This window comes from Xenopus laevis, chromosome 7L (assembly GCF_017654675.1).
Source record: "Xenopus laevis strain J_2021 chromosome 7L, Xenopus_laevis_v10.1, whole genome shotgun sequence".
Lineage (NCBI taxonomy): Eukaryota > Metazoa > Chordata > Amphibia > Anura > Pipidae > Xenopus > Xenopus laevis.
The window spans coordinates 115,280,851-115,306,773 of record NC_054383.1 but is presented as its reverse complement, the minus strand read 5'-3'; the positions used below and the strand labels follow the sequence as shown (position 1 = coordinate 115,306,773).

The window sequence follows — 25,923 nt, the reverse complement described above, 5'->3', positions numbered from 1 at the left end:
AGTTGCCAGAAAAAATATGCCATATAAATGCTGAAAATAGTCATTTTTTGCCATATACGTTGAGTCAACGTATGGCAAAAAATGACTATTTTCAGCATTTATATGGCATATTTTTTCTGGCCTCTGTGCTTCAGTGGCTGCAGCCAAAAAAACTGGGCAAACAATGCCTACAAGGTCAACGTCATTTTAATAAAGGTCAGGTAATCGACACTTTTGTGACCTAGGCGAGTTCTCTTCTCAGTTACAATCCCTCCTGCTGCACTGAAGGTCCTTTCTGAGAGCACACTTGAGGCTGGGCAAGACAAGAGGTTCATGGCAAATTGTGACAGCTCTGGCCACAGATCAAGCCTGCACACCCAGTAGTCCAGGGGGTTCATCGCTCCTCAGAGTGTCGATATCTGCAGTTAATGCCAGGTAGTCCGCTACCTGCCGGTCGAGGCGTTCTTTGAGGGTGGATCCAGAAGGGTTGTGGAGCTGCCTTGGACAGAAAAACATTTGCATGTCTGACGTTACAGACTGGCCAAAGGGCTTTGTCCTTGCAGGTGCGCTCGTGGCAGGATTACTGGCACCTCTGCCCCTGGAATGTTGATGAGTTCCTGAAGTGACATCACCCTTAAAAGCATTGTACAACATGTTTTGCAGGCTGGTTTGTAAATGCCGCATCTTTTCGGACTTGTGGTATGTTGGTAACATTTCTGACACTTTATGCTTGTACCGAGGGTCTAGTAGCGTTGCGACCCAGTACAGGTCCTTCTCCTTAAGCCTCTTGATACGGGGGTCCTTCAACAGGCATGACAGCATGAAAGACCCCATTCTCACAAGGTTGGATGCAGAGCTATCCATCTCCGCTTCCTCATTATCAAGGACTGCAACGGTCTCCTCCCCCCAGCCACGTACAAGACCAGGGGTCCCCAAAAGGTCACCACTAGCCCCCTGGGAAGCCTGCTCCTGTTGGTCCTCCTCCTCCTCCTCCACAAAGCCACCTTCCTCCTCTGACTCCACTTCTGGCACCTCTCCCTGCGTTGCAGCAGGTGCCTGGGTTCGTTCTGGTGATTCCGACCAGAAATCGCATGCTTCCAGCTCCTCGTCACGCTGGTCTACAGCCTCATCTGTCACTCGTCGCACGGCACGCTCCAGGAAGAAAGCGAAGGGTATTAGGTCGCTGATGGTGCCTTCGGTGCGACTGACCATATTTGTCACCTCTTCAAAAGGTCGCATGAGCCTGCAGGCATCGCGCATAAGCACCCAGTAACGGGGGAAAAAAATCCCCAGCTCTGCAGATCCAGTCCTACCACCCAGTTCAAAAAGGTACTCGTTGACGGCCCTTTGTTGTTGCAGCAGACGTTCCAACATAAGGAGCGTTGAATTCCAGCGAGTCTGGCTGTCAGAAATCAAACGCCTGACTGGCATGTTGTAGCGCTGCTGAATGTCAGCAAGGCGTGCCATGGCTGTGTAGGAACGTCTGAAATGGGCCGACACCTTTCTGGACTGGGTGAGAACGTCCTGGAATCCTGGGTACTTGGAGACAAAACGTTGGACTATTAAATTTAACACATGTGCCATGCAGGGCACATGTGTTAAATTGCCCAGTCTCAACGCTGCCAACAGATTGCTTCCATTGTCACACACCACTTTTCCGATCTGCAGTTGGTGTGGGGTCAGCCACCGATCGGCCTGTGACTGCAGAGATGACAGGAGTACAGATCCGGTATGGTTTTTGCTTTCCAGGCACGTCATCCCCAAGACAGCGTGACAACGGCGTACCTGGCACGTCGAATAGCCTAGGGGGAGCTGGGGGTGCACAGGTGTGGAGGAGGAGAAGGAGGACCCAGCAGCAGAGTAAGAAGAAGAAGAGGAAGAAGACGAGGTAGAGAGCGATGGAGGAGTAGAGGTGGTGGCAGAACCGCGTGCAATCCGTGGCGGTGACACCAACTCCACTGTTGTTGTTGAGCTACCCATTCCCTGCTTCCCAGCCATTACCAAGTTCACCCAGTGGGCAGTGTAGGTGACATACCTGCCCTGACCATGCTTGGAGGACCATGCGTCAGTAGTCATATGGACCTTTGGCCCAACACTAAGTGACAGAGATGCGGTAACTTGGCTCTGCACATGTTGGTACAGGTGTGGTATTCCCTTTTTAGAAAAAAAATTGCGGCTGGGTACCTTCCACTGCGGTGTCCCAATTGCTACAAATTTGCGGAAGGCCTCAGAGTCCACCAGCTGGTATGGTAAAAGCTGGCGGGCTAAGAGTGCAGACAAGCCAGCTGTCAGACGCCGGGCAAGGGGGTGACAGTCAGACATTGGCTTCTTACGCTCAAACATGGCCTTCACAGAAACTTGGCTGGTGGCAGATGACTGGGAATGGGAACAGGTGGTCAAGGTGGAAGGCGGAGTGGAGGGTGGTTCAGACGGGTCAAGGAGAGCAGAGGTAGAGCAGTAAGATGCTGGACCAGAAGGAGTGTGGCTTTTAGTTTGCCTGTTGCCTTTGAGGTGTTGCTCCCAAAGTGCTTTGTGCTTGCCGCTCATGTGCCTTCGCATAGAAGTTGTACCTATGTGGCTGTTGGGCTTACCAAGGCTCAGTTTCTGACTGCACTCATTGCAAATTACAATGCTTTTGTCAGAGGCACACACATTAAAAAAATCCCACACTGCTGACTTTTTGGAAGTGTGCGATCTGGCGGTAACAGTAGAAGTTGGCGGCATTGGCGGCAATGGCGGGTGCGTTGGCCGGCTGAACACAGGTGCCGATACATGTTGTTGCCCTACTGATCCCTGCGGGCTGTCCTCCCTGCTTCTTCTAAGTCTTATTCTCCTACTGCCTCTCTGACTCTCCGTCTCTCCATCTGAACTACCCTCCTCTTGCTCTCTTCTACTAGGCACCCACAAAACATCAATCTCCTCATCATCATTCTCCTCAGATGCATCAATTTCTTCTGACACATCACAGAAGGAAGCAGCAGCGGGGACCTCCTCCTCATCACTCATTATGTCCATCTCTATCGTGTTCTCTGCCAGAATTAAATCTGGTGTAAGGTCCTCATCTCCTTCATCTTCTTCTGGCAATAATGGTTGCGCATTACTCAGTTCAAGAAACTCATGGGAAAATAACTCCTCTGACTCCAGTGAAGAAGGGGCACCGGTGGTGGAGGAAGTGTTACGTGGGGTGGCCATAGCAGTGGAGGATGAGGAGGATGTTGTGGTAAAGTTAGAAACGGTAGAGGATGGGGTGTGCTGTGTAAGCCAGTCAACTACCTCTTCAGCATTTTGGGAGTTCAGGGTCATTGGCTTTTTAAAACTGGGCAATTTGCTAGGGCCACAGGATTGCATAGCAGCACGGCCCCTAGCACGGCCTCTGCGTGGCGGCCTGCCTTTGCCTGGCATTATTTTTAAAAAAACAACAACAACAAAAACTCAGTTGGTTTTTCTGGAAACGATAATACACACAGCTAGATGGCAGTTTGAAGAAAACAGTGTGCAAATAATGCCTACAAGGTCAACGTATACACTACTACAGTGGTGGATACGGATTACGTAAAATATATGAATGCTGCTTGAAAAAAGTAACTCAAGTGGTTTTTCTAGAGACGATAATATTATCAATATTTAGACAAAATGTGAACAAGCTCACACAGCTAGATGGCGGGTTGAAGAAAACACTGTGCAAATAATGCCTACAAGGTCAACGTATACACTACTACAGCGGTGGATACGGATTACGTAAAATATATGAATGCTGCTTGAAAAAAGTAACTCAAGTGGTTTTTCTAGAGACGATAATATTATCAATATTTAGACAAAATGTGAACAAGCTCACACAGCTAGATGGCGGGTTGAAGAAAACACTGTGCAAATAATGCCTACAAGGTCAACGTATACACTACTACAGCGGTGGATACGGATTACGTAAAATATATTATGGCTGCTTGAAAAAAGTCACTCCGGTGTTTTTTCTGGAGACGGTAATATTATGGATATTTAGACAGAATGTGAACAAGGTCACACAGCTAGATGGCGGGTTGAAGAAAACAGTGTGCAAATAATGCCTACAAGGTCAACGTATACAGCGGTGGATACGGATTACGTAAAATATATGAATGCTGCTTGAAAAAAAGTAACTCAAGTGGTTTTTCTAGAGACGATAATATTATCAATATTTAGACAAAATGTGAACAAGCTCACACAGCTAGATGGCGGGTTGAAGAAAACACTGTGCAAATAATGCCTACAAGGTCAACGTATACACTACTACAGCGGTGGATACGGATTACGTAAAATATATTATGGCTGCTTGAAAAAAGTCACTCCGGTGTTTTTTCTGGAGACGGTAATATTATGGATATTTAGACAGAATGTGAACAAGGTCACACAGCTAGATGGCAGTTGGTTGAATAACACACTGGGCAAAAAATGCCTACAGGGCAAATAATGCCTAAAAGGTCAACTTATACACTACTACAGCGGTAGTAAAATAAAAAAAAGTAAAATAAAAAAAAATGAATATTAAAAAAAAAAATTAAAGTTGGTGCTGCTGAACTACTAGGAGCAGCAGATTAGCACACCAGTCCCACTCCCCAACACTGCTAGACTAATAGCACTGGGCTCTTATAGTAGTAGTAGTAGTAGTAGTAAAACAACAAAAAAATAAATAAAAGCAGTCCTTACAAGGACTACTGTTATTGCAGCAGTCAGCAGATGAGATCAGAAGCAGGACAGCTGCCCACAGCAGCTACATACAGAGCACTGCAGTAGAAGGTAGATTACTAGCCAGCAAAGCTACCTAAGCTTAAATGTCCCTCAAACCCCTGCAGACTTCTGTCCCTCCAATAACAGAGCAGTATCAAAACGATTACTAGCCAGCAAACTTTCAACTGTCCCTGAAATCACTAACAGGCAGCAGCTCTCTCCCTACACTATCTCTTCAGCACACACAGGCAGAGTGAAAAAACGCTGCAGGGCTTCGGTTTTTATAGGGAAGGGGAGTGGTCCAGGGGAGAGCTTCCTGATTGGCTGCCATGTACCTGCTGGTCTGGGGTGAGAGGGCAAAAAAAAGCGCCAACAATGGCGAACCCAAAATGGCGAACGTCGCGCGACGTTCGCGAACTTCCGGCGAGCGCGAACACCCGATGTTCGCGCGAACAAGTTCGCCGGCGAACAGTTCGCGACATCTCTATTAAATACAGAGGAGAGTTAAAGTTATACTGAGACTGTCTGATAAATCACTTGTTTGTCATACCTAGAACCTAATGTTATCGGAATATCTCTTTTATTTTTGAACACAATCATTGATAGAACAAATGCCTGAATATTTAGGCCCAACTCACCAACGACTGCAGAAAGCCATGTTGCTACCTACATTTTCCTATGACAGCAGGCAGCAACCTAGCTATCTAAATATCCTTACTGAGGCGGTGCAGTAATAAAAGACATTAAGCATTTTCTGGAAAATTTAATTTCATCCCCAGGAAATTAAGTGCTGGGATGACATAAAACTAATCATTTCAGTATTTCTTTAAATTTAAGGGTAGTGCATGGAGACCCTGATGTGCCTCAGACATCTAAGGCACAGGCTAAGAGTTTAAAGGGGTCAAGTTCGAGTACACTAAGGGGCACAAAAGTAAATATACTGGCACTAGGACCTGAAGTTACTGTTGTAATTACAGGACTCCAATGTAGCTCCATATTGTGCATCAATGATGCTCAAGTTACAGGAAAGGTTGGATGTAGGAGAAAGAGTGTCTGGTTACCCCCCATATGCTTTTCATGAATACAGTGCTGCCCATTGCAAGCTTCATTTTGAAAATTGGAGACTTACAGCAGGGTGCAAAAATCAAGGCAGATGGCACCCATTTTTGGACTTTGCACCCTGTTCTGCACTTACTAAATTACCTTTTGTGAGTATAGTTTTTATTGGCTTTTGATAAACATTATTGAGAAATTGAGGAACCTGCACTTTAAGAATCATTGGAAAACAACCTTTGTTCTAATTTTGAGCAACTTTAATGGGTAATCCCAACCCAAATATATAACATAGATAAATGGTTCAATAGGAAAATGTCATTTTAGCAGAACCATGACACAGCACAACATGACACAGCTTTATAATAGTAAAAAGGTATGATAATGGCTTGTTTAACAAGCATGGTAAAGAATGGTAAAGCCAAAAATATAGATACTATTTGCTCCATCTGTAGCTAAACTGTTCTCTGAATTACTTACACCTTTTCACTTGGTTCTATTTTTTTTCCAGATGTGTCTGTCAGTCTGCTGTCAGTCATTGTCACCTTTTGCGGGATTGTTTTATTAGGAGTTTCACTCTTTGTTTCCTGGAAGTTGTGTTGGATTCCATGGAGGGACAAAGGATCTTCACAGACTCAACGCAAAGATTATGGACATCATGGTCATCTCCATCATTCTCACTATGGGGACTTGTTGGCAGACCGTGTGGAGCTTGGACCTGAGATGCCTGAACGTTCTTATTTAGATATGGATTCCTACCCAGAAACCAACATTAAAATTAGTCAGACATCTCCTGACATTCCTGTGGATAGTCAACCGCCCAAAGAATCTCAGATCCCATATGCTCAGTCTCAACAGCAAGTGGCAAATATAGCCCCAGCCAACAGGTAAAGCTCACTTCACTGTTTGCACTGAAGAGTTGTAGAATTTACTGGGAAAGCCATTAAAAAGGTATTGCAATGAAGTGGAATAGAAGAAAGTTTTCAGTCTGTAGTGCCAAAAAAAAACAGAAAAAAAAAATCAGTTTTAATGTTGCAATTTTGGGTGATAAATAGCCAAAACTTTTGTAAACAGGTCTTGGGTTGTGCAGAACCATAGAAACATTAAAAATTCCAGGGTAGGGTAGACAGGGCATGTGCCTTTGCCCACCTTCAAGACATTATATTCAGAAGTTATTAGATGTTTTTAATCTATACAGTGATTCCCAACCTGAGGCCCTCCAGATGTTGTTAAATTGTAGCACCAGGCTTTTAGAAGAGGTTTCTAGATACATATTTATGTATATATTCTTGTGTGTGTTTAGACCCATGACCAGTTTTCTCTTTTACTGAATAACAAATCCTGACCTGGTCTCTGTGATACGTGTATTTCAGCAGTGAGACTCAAAATGATATTTAATATGCCATTGGTTTAAGAGATATTAAAAGCTGAAATTTTTTTGTTATTCAGGGGTGATCTTGTACTCTTGCAGGGAGGTTCTCTCCAGGTTGTCCACATAACAGTTGTGGGCTCAGCTTTCAATAAAAGCCACAGATTCTCAGATCATGGCTGTCAACTGGGCCATTATAGGATGTTCATTGTTTTGTTTTGAATCTATCCAATGATACTTTTACCTTCTGTTTGGAATTATTGTCCTGCTTAGAGAGGAACTTTTGGCCAAGCTTCTGTTTTTTAAAACACATTTCTTGCAGTATTTCCCTATAGCAATTCTTCCTTCTGGATGTATTAAAATGCCCAGTTCTTGGTTATGAAAAGCAGCCCCACGGCATGATGCTACTGTATAACCAACATGCTTGTAGGAATGGGCCAGAGAAATAGGGGGTACAGTGAAACAGTTTAATGGAAGGTTTAAATCCCATTTACCCAATGTACTGAGAGAGCTGAAGGCATGTTTGGTGTGTAATGGGGTGAGGCCTGGACATAATTGGGCCTAGCCAGAGTGTTTAGGGGTGTGGTGGGAAAAAAAGATTTTTGGAAATTACCACTGGAATGTTAATGTTGACATTTCTGCATGTTCCAGGTTTCAGTTGTGCCTCTAGTGCATTCAGTGCACACTAAACATCATCCCTTTCATTAAGAAATTGGGCATGGCTGCATGTAGAAATTTGCATTAGTTCTGATTCAGAATACATGTACGCTATCCTATAGACTATTTTTATACACTGTATGCACAGATGTGCCCATTATTATTAAGAGTAAATGTGTAAATGTAGCATACAACATGGAATGGAACCAATGGCTAGGGTGATATAGCATTAGTTTTCTTTTAAGCAGCCCTCATATTAATAGGATCTACGTGGAGATTGGACTAAAAAAATAATCCTGTATAGTATTTATCACTAAATTTAGTAAGAAGGGAGGATAATTATGAAGACTTCATCTGTAGTCTTTATTATCTAGTTAAATGCTCCCCACCCCACAGATCTTAGCAGTTGTCTGTTGGGTACACCATACAAATTTAATATGACTTAACCAGTGGCTCACAAGCAACATGTTTCTCACCAAGCCCCCTGATATTGCTTTTAGTGCCCCCAAAGCAGGTGCTCATTTTTGGATATCTGACTTGGAGGCACATTTTGAAGGCATACAAACCATGTGTATTGCTAGACCCACCTGTAGGCTACTAGTTCACAAAGGGATTACCAAATAATTAATTACAGCCCTTAATGGGTTTATTAGGAACTTTCATGCTTGTGTTGCTCCCTGAATTTTGTTATATTTAAATGTAGATCACAGGTAAAAAAAGGATGGGGACCCCTGCACCAAGTGATATGTTGTCCAAACAGCAGGTCAGTGATCCCCAACCAGTGGCTGGTAAGCAAAATTTTGCTCACCAAGCCCACCGATGTTGCTCATAATGGCCCCAAAGCAGGTGCTCAATTTTGGATTTCTGACTTGGATGCAAGTTTTGGAAACATACAGACCATGTGTACTGCCAAACAGAGCCTTTTGTAGGCTGCCAGTCCAAGAATGGGTTACCAAATAACCAATTACAGCCCATATTGGGCACACCAGCAACTTTTTTCATGCTTGTGTTGCTCCCAGACTTTGTCATATTTAAATGTGGATCACGGGAAAAAAAGGTTGGGGACCCCTGCACCAGGTGATAAGAGGAACCACTGAACACTCTGTCTGCTAACTCACTGAACATACAAACAAGACAAGAATTTTACACACAACACTGTTCTGTAAGATTTTTGAAATTGTAAAATTGATATTAGAACCACATAATCTTTTGTTTTTTTAATTTAAACCTACCCCACACCCCACATACATACGGTAAGAGCTTCATCATGTCTCCAAAACATAGCATAGTTTGTTAAAGGCTTATTTGCTACAACTTTACTTCTCTTCTTCCGTTGCCTTGTGTTAATATCCCATTGGAGAAAGGCCCAGCAACTTTCAGATATTGTGTAGTTTCTGACAATGACTGTATCTGTCTAAAAACATTGCTTGCACGGGAAATTAAGTTAAGAGGAGCAACAACCAAGCTTTTGGTGATGAGGTTTGGATAGGGGCTTGATGGGAATTATAGTTTCTCAACATCAGTTGGATGTCGGATCAGGTGTATTTACTGATGCCAACTCTCCTATTAAACACCAAATAGAGTCTTTATTAAGTCACTCTGCTTACCTAATGCCGTAGCTGAGCTTTATCTTTTTTCCTATTTAAACTTTCCCAAACACTAACACACTAAAATGAAATATACACCAGTTCTGTTACTATACCTGCGGGAGATTATTAAAAGTCTCGCTTAATTTGAAGTTTTTTTTATTGACTTTCACTGCATAAAACATGTAATTCTGAGCCTGGATAATTACACGACTATTGCTCCATTTGTATCCCCTTTTTATTGATGGCATCCATCTTTTAAAAAGAGTTTTAACTTTCATTGCTCAAAGAAATTTAATAAAATATTTAGCCATTGTGTTGAATGTTATCTAGTGCCTCATTATACCCATAATAAGCTGAGATCTTTAGTGGCAACAATTAATATAAGGTGGTAACTGACTGAATGGCATTACCCGTGATTCTATTCCAGTTTTGTTGCTATTTGTAAAATTAGCTGCCTGGCTTGTATAAAGCTTAATTGGCTTGGCTGTGATTATATCTGAGTACTTCCTTGATTAACATCAGTATATTCTGTAATTACAAATAAAACTGCAGAGGGAGCAAACCTTTTTTTTCTAGATATTTAACTGAGATGGCTGACACCATGTCCTACCATGTTACTACCTATGAAATAAATCATAAGATGTGCTGTGCCACATCACGTAATGGTCTAAGCAGTGGCCCCTTGGATGTTGTTCTCAGTGGCCTCAAATCAGGAGCTTATATTTAAATTTCTGGTTTGGAGGCACGTTTTGGTTGCATAAAAAACAGGTGTACTGCCAAATAGAGTCTCCTGTAGGCTGCCAACTGTTGCTGTCCAACTCTTTTTACATTTGAATGTGGTTTATGGATAAAAAAGTTTGGGACCCCTGGTCTAAAGAAATTATTATCTATGAGTGTTGTGTTTCTACATATGTGCACACCCAAGTGTTGGGCAATGGTTCATTACATTGTGTTAGAAGAAGTCCAAACTCACAGTTAAACCAAGGCATATGTATTTTACCTGCAGGGCAGGTGAGCTGATCCTTCATTGTTTAACTGAACCCCTGGTATCCTCAAAGGGATTCTGTCATGATTTTTATGGTTTTGTTTTTATTTCTGATTTACACTGTTTACACTGCAAATAATTTACTCTACCATGCAAAATTTGAAACAGCAAGTGTATTTTTTTTAGTTGTAATACTGGTGTTTAGGCAGCCATCTCAGGTCATTTTGCCTGGTCATGTGCTTTCAGAAAGATACAGTGCTGCACTCGGGAACTGCTTTCTGATAGGCTATTGTTTCTGCTACTCAATGTAACTGAAAGTGTTGTAGTGGGACATGGATGTTTACTATTGAGTTCTGTTCTTAGATCTACCAGGGATCTACCTGTTATCTTGTGTTAGGGATGCTATCTGGTTACCTTCCCATTGTTCTCTTGTTAGGCTGCTGTAGGGGGAAAGGGAGGGAATTATATCATTCCAACTTGCAGTACAGTAGTAAAGAGTGACTGAAGTTTATCAGAGCACAAGTCACATGACTGGGGCACCTGGAAAACTGACAATACAGTATGTCTAGCCCCATGTCAGATTTTAAAATTTAATATCTTTTGGAAAATGGATTTCAGTGCAGAAGTCTGCTGGAGAAGCACTATTAACTGATGTGTTTTAAAAAACAAAAAATAAAAACATGTTTCCCCATGACAGTATGCCCTGTACAATATTCAGATACATACAGAGACAGACTGGAAAACTCAACCATGCTTACATAAATATGCCTTTGGATTAACAGTAAGGGTGGACTTCTTCTAATTGGATATGCTTCTCATCTGTTCTTACCAAAATTTAGCAAAGGGTCCGAAATGTTTATGATGAGAAGGATTAAAAATGGGGAGAACAGACATTTATAATGCCTTCTTAAAACTAAAGGTATTCACATGCCTTGTGCTACAGACATAACACTAGCTTAACACCAAAAATTCAATTCTTTAACTCTCATTTAAAGAATTGTGGGTGGAGGTATCCTATCCAGAACTGCTGGTTTAATAGTACAGATACAACCTAATTCAGGCAATCTCTTTCAATCCCATTAGATCTCATCAGTGTAAGGTGTAACATATTGCAATATGGCTTCTAAGGGGGTTAGACTTGGAGAGCAGTAAAAATAAAAGAACTGTCATGTTTAGGGTGAGAACCTAAACTGTCTTTCATAGGGCTGCATTTATAAAGGGGTATATTTAATTCTACACCTAAAGATCTTGTGTAAATTTAAATATGCCTTCATATATCTCTTGGTGTATATATATATATATATATATTAAAGGAGATATAAACTCTCAAAACAAAAAGATGACTCCTTTTTGTTCTTTTCTAAGCAGAGCAACATCAGAAGACTTTCCGCCAATGTTTCTCTTTTATTATAGAAGCAATGTAAAATTTGGTAATATCTTGAAAACTAGAAAAAAAAATTAATGTGCAACGTAATTTGCTCCGAATGCAAGTCCAGTCAAGAGTATAGAAAGAATAAATGCGATTGTGTAGGACTGTACAAGTTTAGTAGGCTTTTGTTTAATACAACTGGTATAACAGGCACTTCTCATGGCTGGCTCTTATAAAGTAAAGATCTTTATACAAAGCAACATGGAAAATAATAATCAACTTGCTTATGTTGTTGTAGAAACATGCTGGCCTTCAGAGCTTTATTCTTTTAGATGTCCCGGTACTAAGAGGCCATTGTCAGAACCAGAAGAGAGAAATGTATTCACTCATCGTTTGGAACAAGAGTAGCTTTAGTCAGAACTTTGACTCGTTTGTTGCTGGTATTGATTGTGCTCCTGAACTATACAAAATACTGTTTTTAGCTGTGTTTGTGCAAATTAAACCTTGTAAATATCTGGTTTATGGTCCAAGCAGGGCTCAGAAGAAAATCTGAGTACAATACATTTTAAAAGGTGAATCCAAATTGAGGCCTGATCTAATTTATATAACATTACTGATATCCAGCCACAAGTGAAAATATATATTTTTTGATCTGTCTGTTTGATCTGTCTTCCAACTACCTTTTGTCTAATTAATATGAATGCAGAGTTTCTCATTTCTATTAGTTTTCTCCTTTTCTCTGTTCCTTACTCCCACCCTTGCCTGGGTTTCAGCCTGATGTTATAACTGTAATTCAGACATTCCCATTTTTAATGGAGTTTATACGACTACATTATTAGATCAAATGAATAACAAGGTTTTGCAGAGCAGCTATGCATCTGTAGAGAAAAAAGAATTGCCAAAATGTGGCAGTACATATTATGTCTCAATCAGCCTTCCTCGTGTGATTTTTTAAATAAAAAATAGAACAAAACTGCACCAGCTCTATGGTACAGGTAGTCGCAAGATAGCAATGCAACCAATCCTCAGAACGAGTACTGCCATCTAGTGGAATACAATCAAAGTGAATACAACCTAACAGTTTATGTTATACCTTAGTAACTTTATCATTTAAAGAATTAGATGAAAAGGGAAATGATTTCTTGTACCCCAATCTGTTTCAGTCCATACATAGATAGTAGTGATGTGCGGGCTGACCCGAAACCCTCGGGTTTACCTGCGGGTCGGGCGTGTTCGGGTCGACCTCGCACTGCTCCTCGCAGGTGGCGGGCGGGTGCAGGTTGAGCTCTTCTCCTGCTCTCCCCGCCCACCACCTTCAAATGCCTGTTTCCGACTTCCAGGTTCCGGTTTTATAGTCTCGTGTCTGCTTGCCCCGCTCCTTTTGTGACATCATTGTGAAGTCATCGGCGGGGCGGGTTGGTGCGGGTCTATAAAACCCCAGACCCCAGAAGCGCGGGTGCGGGCAGGCGCGGGCTGGATCAGGGCGGGTTAGGGTCTGGTGAGGGTCAGGAAAACCCTGACCCGCACATCACTCATAGATAGTGACATTATTCATTGAAATCCATATTAAATGGGAGGTTCACAAGTTAACTTTTACTATCTTATAGATTGTATTATAAGCAACTTTTCGGTCTTCCTTATTTATTTTTTATAGTTTTTGAATTATTTGCCTTTTTCATCTGGCTCTTTCCAGCTTTCAAATTGGGGGCCACGTATGGGCGCTCCACCAATGTGTCAAGTTGAGCTACTCGCCTCAGACGGCAGCGCCACCCCTAGCCATTATGCCCCCCATTATGCCCCCCAGCATAATGGCTAGAATTGCCCCTGGGGCCACGGACCTCATCTAAAAACAAATGATCTGTAAGGCTACAAATTTATTGTTATTGCTACTTTTTATTACTCATCTTTCTATTCAGGTGAACAACCCCTTTAATGTATTCACGTCACTGAATCCATTGGCTGAAATCACAGTGTAACTGAATATACCTGTAGACAGCAGCATGGGTTGCTTTTATGGTGGCAAAGTCAGGGAGGGGGGGTTATGTTGATGACGTTGAGGTGGATGTGTGACATCTAGTGGGCAGGGCTGTGACATCAGGGTTATACTATGTCTCAGTGATTGGTTATTGGCTGATCAGCAAGCAAGCCGCAAGCCAAACTGGTGGCATTATTAAAAAGAATTATTTTTTTTTAATAATATAATTATTTGCTTAAAATGGACTGAGAGATGGCCTTTCCATAATTCAGGCTTTCTAGACAACATGATTGCGGATAAGGATCCCATACCTCTATCCATAGCTTGTAGATTGCTAAAGGCAGCCATTCATAGCTTCAGTAGGTATTAGTGAAATGGTATCCATTGAATCTCAAAAGGATAAAATATAGTAGCGAATAGATCACTTCTGAATAGTGATGGGCAAATTTCTCCCGTTTCGTCTTGCTTCGCCCGCGTCAATTTGCAGCAATTTTATCGCTTGCGTCAATTTTGATGCCAGCGTTAAAGTCAGTGGCTGTCCGAATAGTGTTGGCACGCAACGGTTTTGATGCGCGACCAAAAATTTTTGGCGCTGAAACACAGAACATTCACCGCAAATTTGCGCCTGACGAATTTATTCACCCATCACTACTTCTGAATAATAAATACATTTTCTATGTAGCTTATTTTTAATTTTACCAAGAGCATTGTGTATATAAATACACAAAAAGAAAGGTGCTTTTCACTCCAGGTAAAGGTGTTTGTGTGAGCCCGAAACATCAAGAAATAAACCTTTTTTTTTGTGCATTTATATTTTTTGTTTGCGAATTCTTTAAATCCTTGGAGTGCTGTCCTTGGCCTTTTTTTTTTTTATTGAACTAGCACCCAGATTTTGTTGCTACGAATAGTGTGCACCCTTTGGACTATTTAACATATATAGACAAATAATACACAAGAGCCATGGATATCCTGTAAAGTAAAGTCTTAGTGATACTGTGTATAGTAAATTGTGTCACATGACTCACAGAAACCTTAGAGTTCGGCCTCGTACCTCTATATGAACATGAAACGCCTCTGTGACTTATAATATCCTTATATTTTACAACAGGGGGTACATTATTTGTTATATAGATATCTATACTATGTCTTCACTCCAAGCATCTCTGAGACCTTATTTCAAATCCAGGACTGTGTAATTATCACAATCGTGACATGGGTTTGGATTCACGGTTAGAGCAGCAGGATTTTGTACATGGAAAGCCTACGCAATTGTGCACTGTTATGCACAATGCACCTCATAATAAACGAAGTATATCTCAATTGGTGAGTCATGTCGATCACTAACTCCCTTATAGACAAGATTAATAAGGATGTTACTTGCAGTAAGTCATAACAGAACATGGCATATTAATGTCATGATTAATGACAATGCTCAGTGTATGATCTGATAAGTGAGTTATGGAGACAGTGTTTGATTCTTATATGGAGTGATAAGGCTCGTCATGACTAATCCTGAACCAGGGAATGATTCTCTAGATTTGATACTAATTCTGCTGAAACTGATAACGTACTGGGCATTTCTGATGAAACCGACAAGGCATATGCTAACAACAAGCTGGAATACCAGAGTTTGAATGGTTTCCTATTAAGCACATTGGTAAATTAAGTCAGTTAAGTCAATGACCTCATCGGCCTTTGTAGTCAGTAGTGATCTAATTTGCCAACTTCACAGTTATTGGTTACTTTCTTAGTTGGTCCTCTAGAGATTGTTCTCCTGTGTGTCTAGCATTGGTTAATTGGTTGCATGGGCAGTAGAGAGGTCATGGTATTCTTGAACTCTTTATCAACCCTTTTTAATAACATGATGTTTCATGTTGACCTTTAAAACAATTAGCAATAGTGACCCATGGGTTGACCACAGATGGACAGTTTCAGGTTGAAATTTGGCCAACTACTGTGAGTTAGGGTTGGGTGCGGGTCAGATTGGGGAAGAAAAACCCTCCACTGATCCTAAAGATTGAAGGTCTTGGAGGCGCGCACAGAAGTAGCGTACAGAGAGAGATGATGGGGTAGAGGTTTGGCGTTGGGTCCTACAATGGCAACATTTTGTCGGTTTAGGTTACGTGATGGTTAAAGGATTTGTAGGTTAGGGTCAGGGGCGGGTTGAGTTTTTCCTGACCCACACATAACTGCTTTGTGATTCTGCCATAGTACTGGGTATCAGGAGAGCTGCAGAATGTATTTTACATGGTTCAATGCTGGTATTCAGAGCTAAAGAATAGTGATGGGCGAATCTCTTCGTTTCAGCGAAAAATTAGTGAAAAATCGTGAATTTGGAAAGTTCACTAAAACATTGTGAAATTCTACCGTTTTCACGGAAAAAATCGTGAAATTCTATTTCAAAAAAATCGAGCAATTTGAACATTTTGACAAAAAAATCGAGCAATTTGAACATTTCGAAAAAAAATCGAGCAATTCGAACGTTTTCACGAAAAAATCGAGCAATTTGAACAGTTTCCCCAAAAAAAATTGAAAATCGAAAATTGATGCCGGAAAATTTTCACCGGTGAATTTTCACGGGAGATTTGCAAATTTATTCGCCGCCAGTGAAACGCGGGAGTTCACCGCGAATTTGTGCCATGCGAATCACTACTAAAGAATCTAAAATAATGACCCAATCTTCTGAGCCTTTACACTAAATCACATCCTATACAGTGAATGTACATGGAGTTGTAATGTTTGTACAAATTTACAGAGCTACCCCAACTAAAAGCAATTGGAAATCTATACACAAAAGCACTCAGCCGCAAAACAGTGTGATTAACTTGGAGATAGTGTTTCCTATTTAGCAAAATGTTTCCTCCTTGAAATATTCATGGGGTATTGCACTGGTGACCTATATAAACCTTGCAGTTCTACCAAGAGAATATGAGAATTGCAGTATTTCTTTAGGCTTTTTTGGGGTGGGGGAGATAACTAATGGTTTTTATGAGATGTTACTAATACAAAAAAGCACATCAAAGCTGGCTCTGTGGGGGCAAACTTTATATTATAATATAGCATTCTATAGGGGTTGTTAAAAGAGACATATAGGATATGTAAACAACCCTAATTGTGTAGCCAATAATGAACTATACATAGTGCTTGTTTTACTTGGGGCTAAAAATTATATCTTAGTTTGGATCAAGTACAAGCTACTGTTTTATTATTATGGAGAAAAAGAAAGTACATTTTAAAAATTTGGATTATATGGATAAAATGGAATCTATTGATGGTCTTTCCGTAATTCGGAGGTTTCTGGATAACAGGTTTCTGGATAACGCATCCTATACCTGTACAAACACATATAATCATGCTAAGCCCTACAGATGTGAAATATCAGCTCACAACATTCACCTACATTCAGAAAAGCCTTCAGAAATTCAGATTGCCCTTTGCTGTGTATACGAAAGGAATGAGCAGCCATAGTAGGCAAAACTCTATGATGTTTAAGAAGAGATATATATTGGCAATGCTGGTTCTACTCATTTTGTTATTTGTCCTTTCGGGGCTTGTATAGATCTTTTTTTTTTAATTGGTAAATCTATGATGTTTAATTTCCAGGTGAGCTTTGTCTGCTTTGCCTCATTCTGTCAGGGAGCAGGGAGCTCCCTCCAGGGAGGTAGTCTGGATCAAGGAGGAAGCCCTCTTGAGGGAGCAAGGTCGCGGTATCCAAAGGTCAGAGTCCAGGCAAGAGTTCAGTGGCAGGCAGATCAGGATCAAATAACAAGAGTCCAGGCAGAGGGTCATAACCAAGGCAGGAGCAGGAATCAGGATACAGGAAAACAGGAACCCAGGTTCAGGGTAGCAGAACCTATGCTTGGGTGCCATTCAGGCGTCCAGAGCGCCCTTAAATACTCAAATCTTGGCGCCATAGTGACGTCACTGACGCTGGTGTTCTTGCGCCGGGCTGACGTCATTGCGCTGGCGCCGCTACCCACGTGGCGGCCATGGGCGGCGCCATTTTGGGAGCGACGCCGGCGGAGGAGGACACGCCGCCCGGAGCTCCTGGGACTGCTCCGGGCGGCAATCGTGACAAATTCCAATACACATTTCTGGTGATTGCTTTGTACGCTGCCCACACTGGCTTCCCAGAGGCCTTTGGAAAATGTCAATGGCTATAATTGAAAGTAGTTATTAAAGGCACATTAAGGATTACATACATGTTGGTCATGGTTCAGTAATTTGAAGCAGAGATGGAAGAATTGGCACTGCTAGGGTCAGTAAAAAGGAAACTTTTGAAGTAAGGCCTATTTATGCCTACTCTTCATTCACCCTTTCTCATTCTTCCTTCTGATACTTCTATAGTAATACTAATTTCCTCTTTAGTCTGCTTTGAATCGAATTTGATTGAATACAACCTTACTTCGATTCGAACGATTCCAATACAGCCTATTCGAGTTTCGAAGTTATGGGAGTTCAAAAAAAAACTCCCATTACCTCGAAATTTGACCCTTGATAAATCTGCCCCACACAGCACTGGAATTGGCGGTGAAGGGCCTTCTACCTTGCATTCACTGGAGTTTTTATGATGTACAAGATATAATATTTTTATGATGTACAAGATAGATAGCACAAGTTCAGTTAGTTTCTGTCCTGTTTCAGAAGCACTTCCTTTAATATTACTAGCCAATGTTCCATTTGTTCAGTATCAGAATGGTGACCCTTGACCCCCCTGGAGGACCAGACCTCCAGGGCCATGACCACACTGATCACCCCTCCCTATTGAACACCACCCCTCCTTTCCACTGCTGCAGCCAACCATCCCTTGTCCTCTTGCCACCATCAATGCCATATTAAATAGCCCCACAATGAACATAGTTCAACAGAAATAATATTTTTTCTTTGGTGCCCCTTTAATTTTTTTGGCTAAAGGCACCTCTACTTTGCTGAGAAACTCTATTTTATTTAAGACATAGGGAATCTGCTAGGTGATTCTGATGCCCTGTGACTTCTGATAGAGGCTCTGCCTTTATTAATTACAGGATATTACTGTGACAACACCACTCATGTTCTATGTGATCAGGAATACTCTAAGGTTGTCTGATATGTCTAAGATATGAGGGCAAATGCAACAATTCTTTAAAACTGTCATCATAAATATAGGTTGTGTTTGTGCCTGAAAACATTATTGTTTAGTGAAAAAAAGTTATTCAAAGGAGAAGAAAGACCCTTGATTCTTATTTAGATGCTGCATCCTATAGTAGATGGGACTATAAGTGCACAGCGCAGTGTTAATGCCTCATCTGTGTTAGTGATTGTATTTTTACTTTATTTCTGTTTCATACTGCACCGCGGCAAAATTGCAGCATTATAGGTATATAGTATTCATGTTGTATTTAAACTTCTAGTGGAGGAGCTGCTAACCAACCACGGGAAAATACTTGCAATGAACTGAAATAACAGGAGGAAGAGGGAACTGGCTGTATATCTGATGTCCCTGTGAGATCTCTTGTCTTATCTGTCACAGGAGCACGGAGATGTTGTCAGGGAGGATTACCTAGATCACAGCTGTCACCTGAGCTTATTGGCAGCACTGCGTTCTTCATCCCTCTCCTCTTTAAATTGAGTGGTGGTTAAAGAGCTGCTCAGAAACTCGTTCCGTTAAATAGCAACCTGATTTAGGGATCACTTTCTCAGAAGAGAAGTGGGTTTCTTATCAATGAGAAATACCAGAGACAAAAATGGGTGCAGAACTGTATCATTTCAAGTGTTATACAAATATTGATTGCCCCTTCTTCTGCTTGTCCATATTATACATACTAGCTGCAAAAAGCCTTGTGCTTTAAAGGGACACTAAACATTGCAGCACTGCACTGTTCAACCACACTTTACTCAACAGTTTCGGGGTTACTTTACCTACTGTCAAGGTTAAAGGAGAAGGAAACCCAGTGGGCGCAAAACCCTCCCCCCTCCCCTGTGTTGCTTCCCCTCCCTCCTCCCCCCTGGCCTACCTGTCCCGCTGGGCAAGTGCCCCTAACCTGTTACTTACCCTTCTGTGCAGGTCCAGTCCACGGACGCCATCTTCTTCCACGCAATCTTCTTTCTGCTTTGACCGGCATTTTGGCGCATGCGCAGTAGGAGCATTTCGCCGGTACGGATCTACTGCGCATGTGCCAAAAGTCACGAAGTTTTCCGATTTCACTTTGTGACTTTTGGCGCATGCGCAGTAGATCCATACCTGCGAAATGCTCCTACTGCGCATGCGCCGGTCAAAGCAGGAAGAAGATTGCTTGGAAGAAGATGGCGTCTGTGAACTCCGTAGACTGGACCTGTGCAGAAGGGTAAGTAACAAGTTAGGGGCATTTGCCCAGTGGGACAGGTAGGCCAGGGGGGAGGAGGGAGGGGAAGCAACACAGGGAAGGGGGGGAGGGTTTTTTGCGCCCACTGGGTTTCCTTCTCCTTTAAGGCATGCTTGGAGCTGTAGTCCAGCAGCATCAGGGTTGTTTCTTAAAGCACGTAAAAAAACTTTTCCCCCAACCCTCCAAAGTCAGTGGCTGCAATAAAATGCAAATGAATCCTCCAATGAGTAAACCAGGCTTAAAGTGGAACTATTGCGAAAATGAAAATTCAGTATAAGCTTCCTCATACTGAAGTAAGAAATGTTCTAAATACAATCAATTAAATATACTGCATTGCTTCTGAAATAATCACGTTTATATTCACTATTCCTCTCTCGGCCTCTGTTTCTCTTTATTCTGTCTTCATGCAGCTGGTGGGTGTCAGATGAATGATCCAATATATCTTATAAGGGGGCTCCCTTTCCTAGCAGATGAATTAGAGCTCACTCAAATAACTGATTCCAGTACAAATAAAATCAAACAAAATAACTGCCTTTTGTACAAATTCTGCATGTAGAGAGACATGATATCTGGTGATTTTAATAAAGTGAGCTCTAATACATCTTTTAGGCAAAAGGAGCCCATCTATAAGATATATTGGATCATTCATCTGACACCCAACTCCTGAATGAAGACAGAATGAGGAGAAACAGATGCCGAGAGAGTTATTCCAGTGTAATACAATAAAGACAAATTACATAATAATCTCTCGTAACAGAAAGATGACTGTTCTGGTAAATTATTTCCCATGTATTATTAAGGTTTTTGTTAACTTCTGTAGATATCTAATGGGCACAGAAGAACAAATCGTTGGGGAAATTTAAAGACTATCAAATCTCCTGTGTCACCCCTAAAATCCTGCCGCCCTATACCTGGGCATTTGTGCTCTTTTTACAAATCCGGGGCTGGTTTAAAGAGACTTAAGCACTTGCCAATTTATAATGGCTCAGCTGGGTCCAGCCTCTTTGGAAGATGCAGCAAAATTGACTAACAGGTGAAAGTCTTGGTGGCTGTGCAATTACTCTGGAATTAAAGAAAAATGTTGCATTGGGGGTACCACACCTTTTTTAGAGTGTTCAATAAATGAGCCTTTGGCTGTCTTCTTAAATGTGAAACTGACTCTGAGTCTTAATAATAATGTAGCGTTAAAAAAGAAAAGCAGAGATAGTGAGTGAAGTATTGCCCCATTGAACAGCCATGATTAAAAGACTTCCAGCTACAACTGAGCAATAAGGGGTAGGTTCTTGATATTTGCTTGTCAATAGCCTAAATATTGTTATGTCAGCCCTATGGATTATGTAGTTTGTTGCCCAATGGTGTAGGAACTTATTAGAAATAAATGTGTGGACTTGACTGGTGAAATACACTCACAGTAGTACTCCATGTCAGGAGAATGTGGTTGGCTTTCTGCAAGTGATCCCCATGAGTAGATGCTCCTAGCAGGCTTTTGGTCCTTATGAGCCAAACTACAAATAAGGCTAGCTATGAAGCATGTCAAGGCATTTGTTTCAGTGGAGAGAGATGTTATAATTAATAATAAAGGGGCTTTGTAGTTCATGGTGAACCATATGAGCCAAATAGTTTGCTTCATCTGTATTCTGACATAGGAGGGAAAAACAAAAAACAGATATGCTAGTCTAATGGTCCACTTGGTATGGATTCGCATTAGGAAAACTTATTAGATGGAAGTCATATTTATTTCAGAGACTGAAAGTTGTGGGAGGTTTGCAGCAGAATTACTGTTATTATATACTGTTATTATTGATTGTCTTATGTTTATTATAGCTGATATTAATGCATGCCTATGAATAATTAAACAGATTCATGTACATTTGCTGTGTTTTTTGCCTGCAGGTATAGTACTCTGCCCAGACCCATGACCCAACAGTTGTCTAGTCCTGATTTCTCAAGTCATGTGGATGAAAAGCCAGAACAAGCCACCAGCATTGGACAGATCAAGCCAGAGTTGTACAAGCAGCGCTCAGCCGATGCAGAGATGAAGAAGCAGGAGGCTACCAGCTGTGGCCGTATCAGTTTCATTCTTCGCTATGGCTACAACTCTGAGCAGCTAGTGGTGAAGATCCTGAAAGCATTAGAGCTACCAGCAAAGGATGCAAATGGTTTCTCAGACCCCTATGTAAAGATGTATCTGCTGCCGGATCGCAAGAAAAAATTCCAGACCAAGGTTCACCGCAAGACTCTTAACCCAATCTTTAATGAGACATTCCATTTCAATGTGCCCTTTAATGAACTGCAGAATCGCAAGTTGCACTTCAGTATCTATGACTTTGATCGCTTCTCCCGTCATGACCTTATCGGACAAGTGGTGCTTGATAACCTGATGGAGTTTTCAAATGCAACAGACGACACTCCCATTTGGAGAGACATCTTGGAAGCCAGCGCTGTAAGTTGAATTGTACCTTACTCTTGGGATGTCAAAAATGCAGTGTTTTGGTGAGTGCTAATATACAGCTCACATAAGCTTCAACCAGCTGCTGCTTGGACACTCCTGCCTTCTTTTCTAAGCATGGGTTACACGCGACTCACAACACTTCAGGCTAGGGCCTTTGCTACATGGAAGATTTCACAGGTGGATTAGTATAACTCCAACTCTCGTGCTACTATCTATCTAACTCTCATGTTAACTATTACTACACAAAATAGATATAATGGGTGCCAGGAGATTCTTGTGATGAACCATAAGAATAACTGTTTATTTGTTATTTATTTGTACAGTTTATTTGTACAAGACAAATGAGCCCAGGGTTTACTTACAGAGGTCAAGGCATACACAATGCTTTAGCAGGCTGAAACAGGTTACAGGACACAGTGGAGAAAAGTGAGTCCCATCAGGCAGGGTAGTCAAGTAGTACATCAATTCCTTCAGCAGGTATACCTCAAAGTGGTCTGGCTCCCACCCACTGGAGTGGTCAGAGAGAAGAATTCTAAGCCTGACACACTATCCACTGTGGCCCCTTCACTTAAGGCATCTGTTATGTTTTGGTAGCCGAGGATTAGTAGAGTATAACAGTGTTTTATTAGCAGACTCATGCAGCCATCACACAACAGTAACTTTCAACTCTATCACTCTTAAGCAGTATTGATAGTACTATGCACACACATTATAACTCATGTGCACAGTGACACCTGCAGGCCATTTGTATAAACACCATAGCATCCAAAAGCCTTTGGAAGCTACTCCCTGCTACAATCCTCGATGGAGCTCCAGCTGTTCTTACTATATGTCCTCTCTACCTTACTCTCCTAGAGTCTATGACAGAACTAACCCTGTTTAGCTAACCTCATTCACAGGGTTCCCTGCTCCCCGACTCAGACACTAGAGGACCAGGTCCCTCTAGGGCTAACACTTTACTAGGGAAAAGGGAAAAGGATAGGGAAGTAAAGCCATAGTGGTACATTAACCCTATGGGTCCCTATATATATATATGTATATATATATATATATATATATATATATATATATATATATATATATATATATATATATATATATATATATATATATATATATATATAATAGTGCTTGGGAGCAGATAGCAAGTGAAAGGCTACCATGATCACAGACAAACCCTTAAAATACTGTTTATTACGCTTCAAATCATTGCTACTTAAGCAGAATCCCTTTCCAATAGAAAGATTCTGGTCGGATACTCAACGTGATCCCACCAGAATCTGCCTTTCCTACATTATGCAATCATATTATTGATGTTTATTCATCTTTACAGAATCTCGTATCATCTGTTGTACTATTTCCCCTTAAACCCCGACTATACAAACAGCTAATGCATGAATTCTTAACTTATAGGATAGGACCCAGAATTGTCCCCATGCTGTTTAGGTTGTTTTCCCTACAGTTTCTTCCTACAGTAGAAAATAGCAATTATAATGAGGTGCATGGCTGGTTCTAAAGCAATTTTTGGGTCATGAAGCTGACTCATTGACTAATTGGGGTGCCCTGAGAAAACAGCTATGGAAAAACTTGGCTAATGACTCATGTCTTCATCTTCCAACTCAGCGCCTAAGGATAAGCTTTGACTTTGACCTTCATACCTGACATTTATTCCCTTAGTGAGTCACTTCTAACCACAGAATCATTCCACAAATACAGAATGATCTGAAATAATCAGTCAGTCATTTATAATTATTTAACTAAACTGCAGCCCACTCCTAATCAAACTCCCACTCCAAGGAGTAATGATCTTGTGCAGCGCTCACACCTACAGGACTTCTTCTGACTTTCACCATAAACATGGACTTTACTGCATTCTGCATCTAGCTTTTTAAACTTTACCCAGAACCACATCTAATGATTCATAAATAAAGGGACTCAAGGAAACTAATGTCATTAGGGTCCATATGTTAATTTCCCACAAATTTTTTCTGACTTTTTCATCCGATTTTCATGATTTTTTTCAGGCATGAACAGAAATAGGTTTCTTTGAAAAGACAACACGGGTTTACATAGCATTTTTGCAGCAGTCAGATGCCAACAACTTGCCCAGAATAATCTTTATTAGTTGCTGGGTCACTGACCACCATCAATTGGTTATCCAATTAGATTATCTCAACCAGTATATATATACTATAGATATTAGTATTGCTATTGGTATATTAACAGATGAAGAAGTGAAGAAGAACCACAGCCCCCCTTGACTTTCTGCTGTCTATATCATATTTTATTTTATCATGTCTTCCTCCTTTTTACTGAGATAGGGTTGGTGACTCTCTTTATGCTCATCGCTCCACTGTTCTTTTTCATGTTCTTCACAGTCAGGACAGTGAGGTTGTGGAATGCACTGCCGGGTGATGTTGTGATGGCTGATTCAGTTAATGACTATAAGAATGGCTTGGATGATTTTTTGGACAGACATAATATCAAAGGCTATTGTGATACTAAACTCTATAGTTAGTATAGGTATGAGTATATAGAATTTTAATTAAAAGTAGTTAGGGGTGTGTGTATGGATGCTGGGTTTTCATTTGGAGGGGTTGAACTTGATGGACTTTGTCTTTTTTCAACCCAATTTAACTATGTAACTATGTAACTATGCTTGATGTTCCATCTTGTCCAGTTTCTGCCATTTGGTTGTTATTCCCTAATCAAGGAATTAACACAGTAACTCATTTCTGGTAGAAAAATATCTTATTACCCCTATGTGATAGTGTTAAACTCAGCCTTAGAGCTACAATGGGAAACAGGTCTACGGTGTTTAATATCAAGGGTATGTAATATATAGGGCCTATGTGCTTTTAATTCCTTTACCTCCTAAGGAAGGCATGTCAAACGGCATAGTGCTCAAGCATCTCTAGAAGGAATTTTTGTTCCGAGAGCATTTATTTCCCAGTGGCATCATCCCCTTTAAACCTGATTACACTTTATTAAAGTCAGTCTTGTTTGTCCTGAAATAGATTGCATGGGTCCCTTGTCCCTTCTTCCCATTCTACGCTCCATATCGGTCCAGCTCAATACGCATGCCACTCCATTCTTTAGCATTTTTTTCAATCTCGCCCAATGGACAGCGCGTCTCGTGGAATGTGCCTTTGTCTGTACAGCTGTGTTTGTGTCTGGTTCTCCAACCGTATCTGAATTTGGCAGCTAATCTGCTTGCTTTGAAACCGATGCCTAAATATGCCGCTTTGTCTTTAAACACTGGCCATGGTTTGGTGACTCCGGGTTTTTATTTATTTATTTGTTATGCCACTCGTCAAAAGGCATCCATCCTCTTCTTAATTTTTCAGCCGATTCCATTTTCCTGAGTGCCTGCAATACAATCAATTCCCTAATCAAAATAACCTTTATTGGAAAGCAAAATGATTTCTCATCATCAATTCTCGGCGAGTT

At 41.2% G+C, this 25,923-nt stretch overlaps 1 protein-coding gene across 8 annotated transcripts in view; it reads left to right on the top strand.

The window, feature by feature from the left end:
* Nucleotides 1-25,923, top strand: part of LOC108696722 (synaptotagmin-C) — a 142,257-nt gene that overhangs the window by 76,348 nt on the left and 39,986 nt on the right. For all 8 annotated transcript variants that reach the window (XM_041569600.1, XM_018226326.2, XM_041569594.1 and 5 more), the window contains 2 exons: nucleotides 6,248-6,623; nucleotides 21,915-22,464. In XM_041569600.1, the coding sequence (XP_041425534.1) occupies nucleotides 6,248-6,623; nucleotides 21,915-22,464 (926 nt within the window). The remainder of the gene's footprint in view (nucleotides 1-6,247; nucleotides 6,624-21,914; nucleotides 22,465-25,923) is intronic.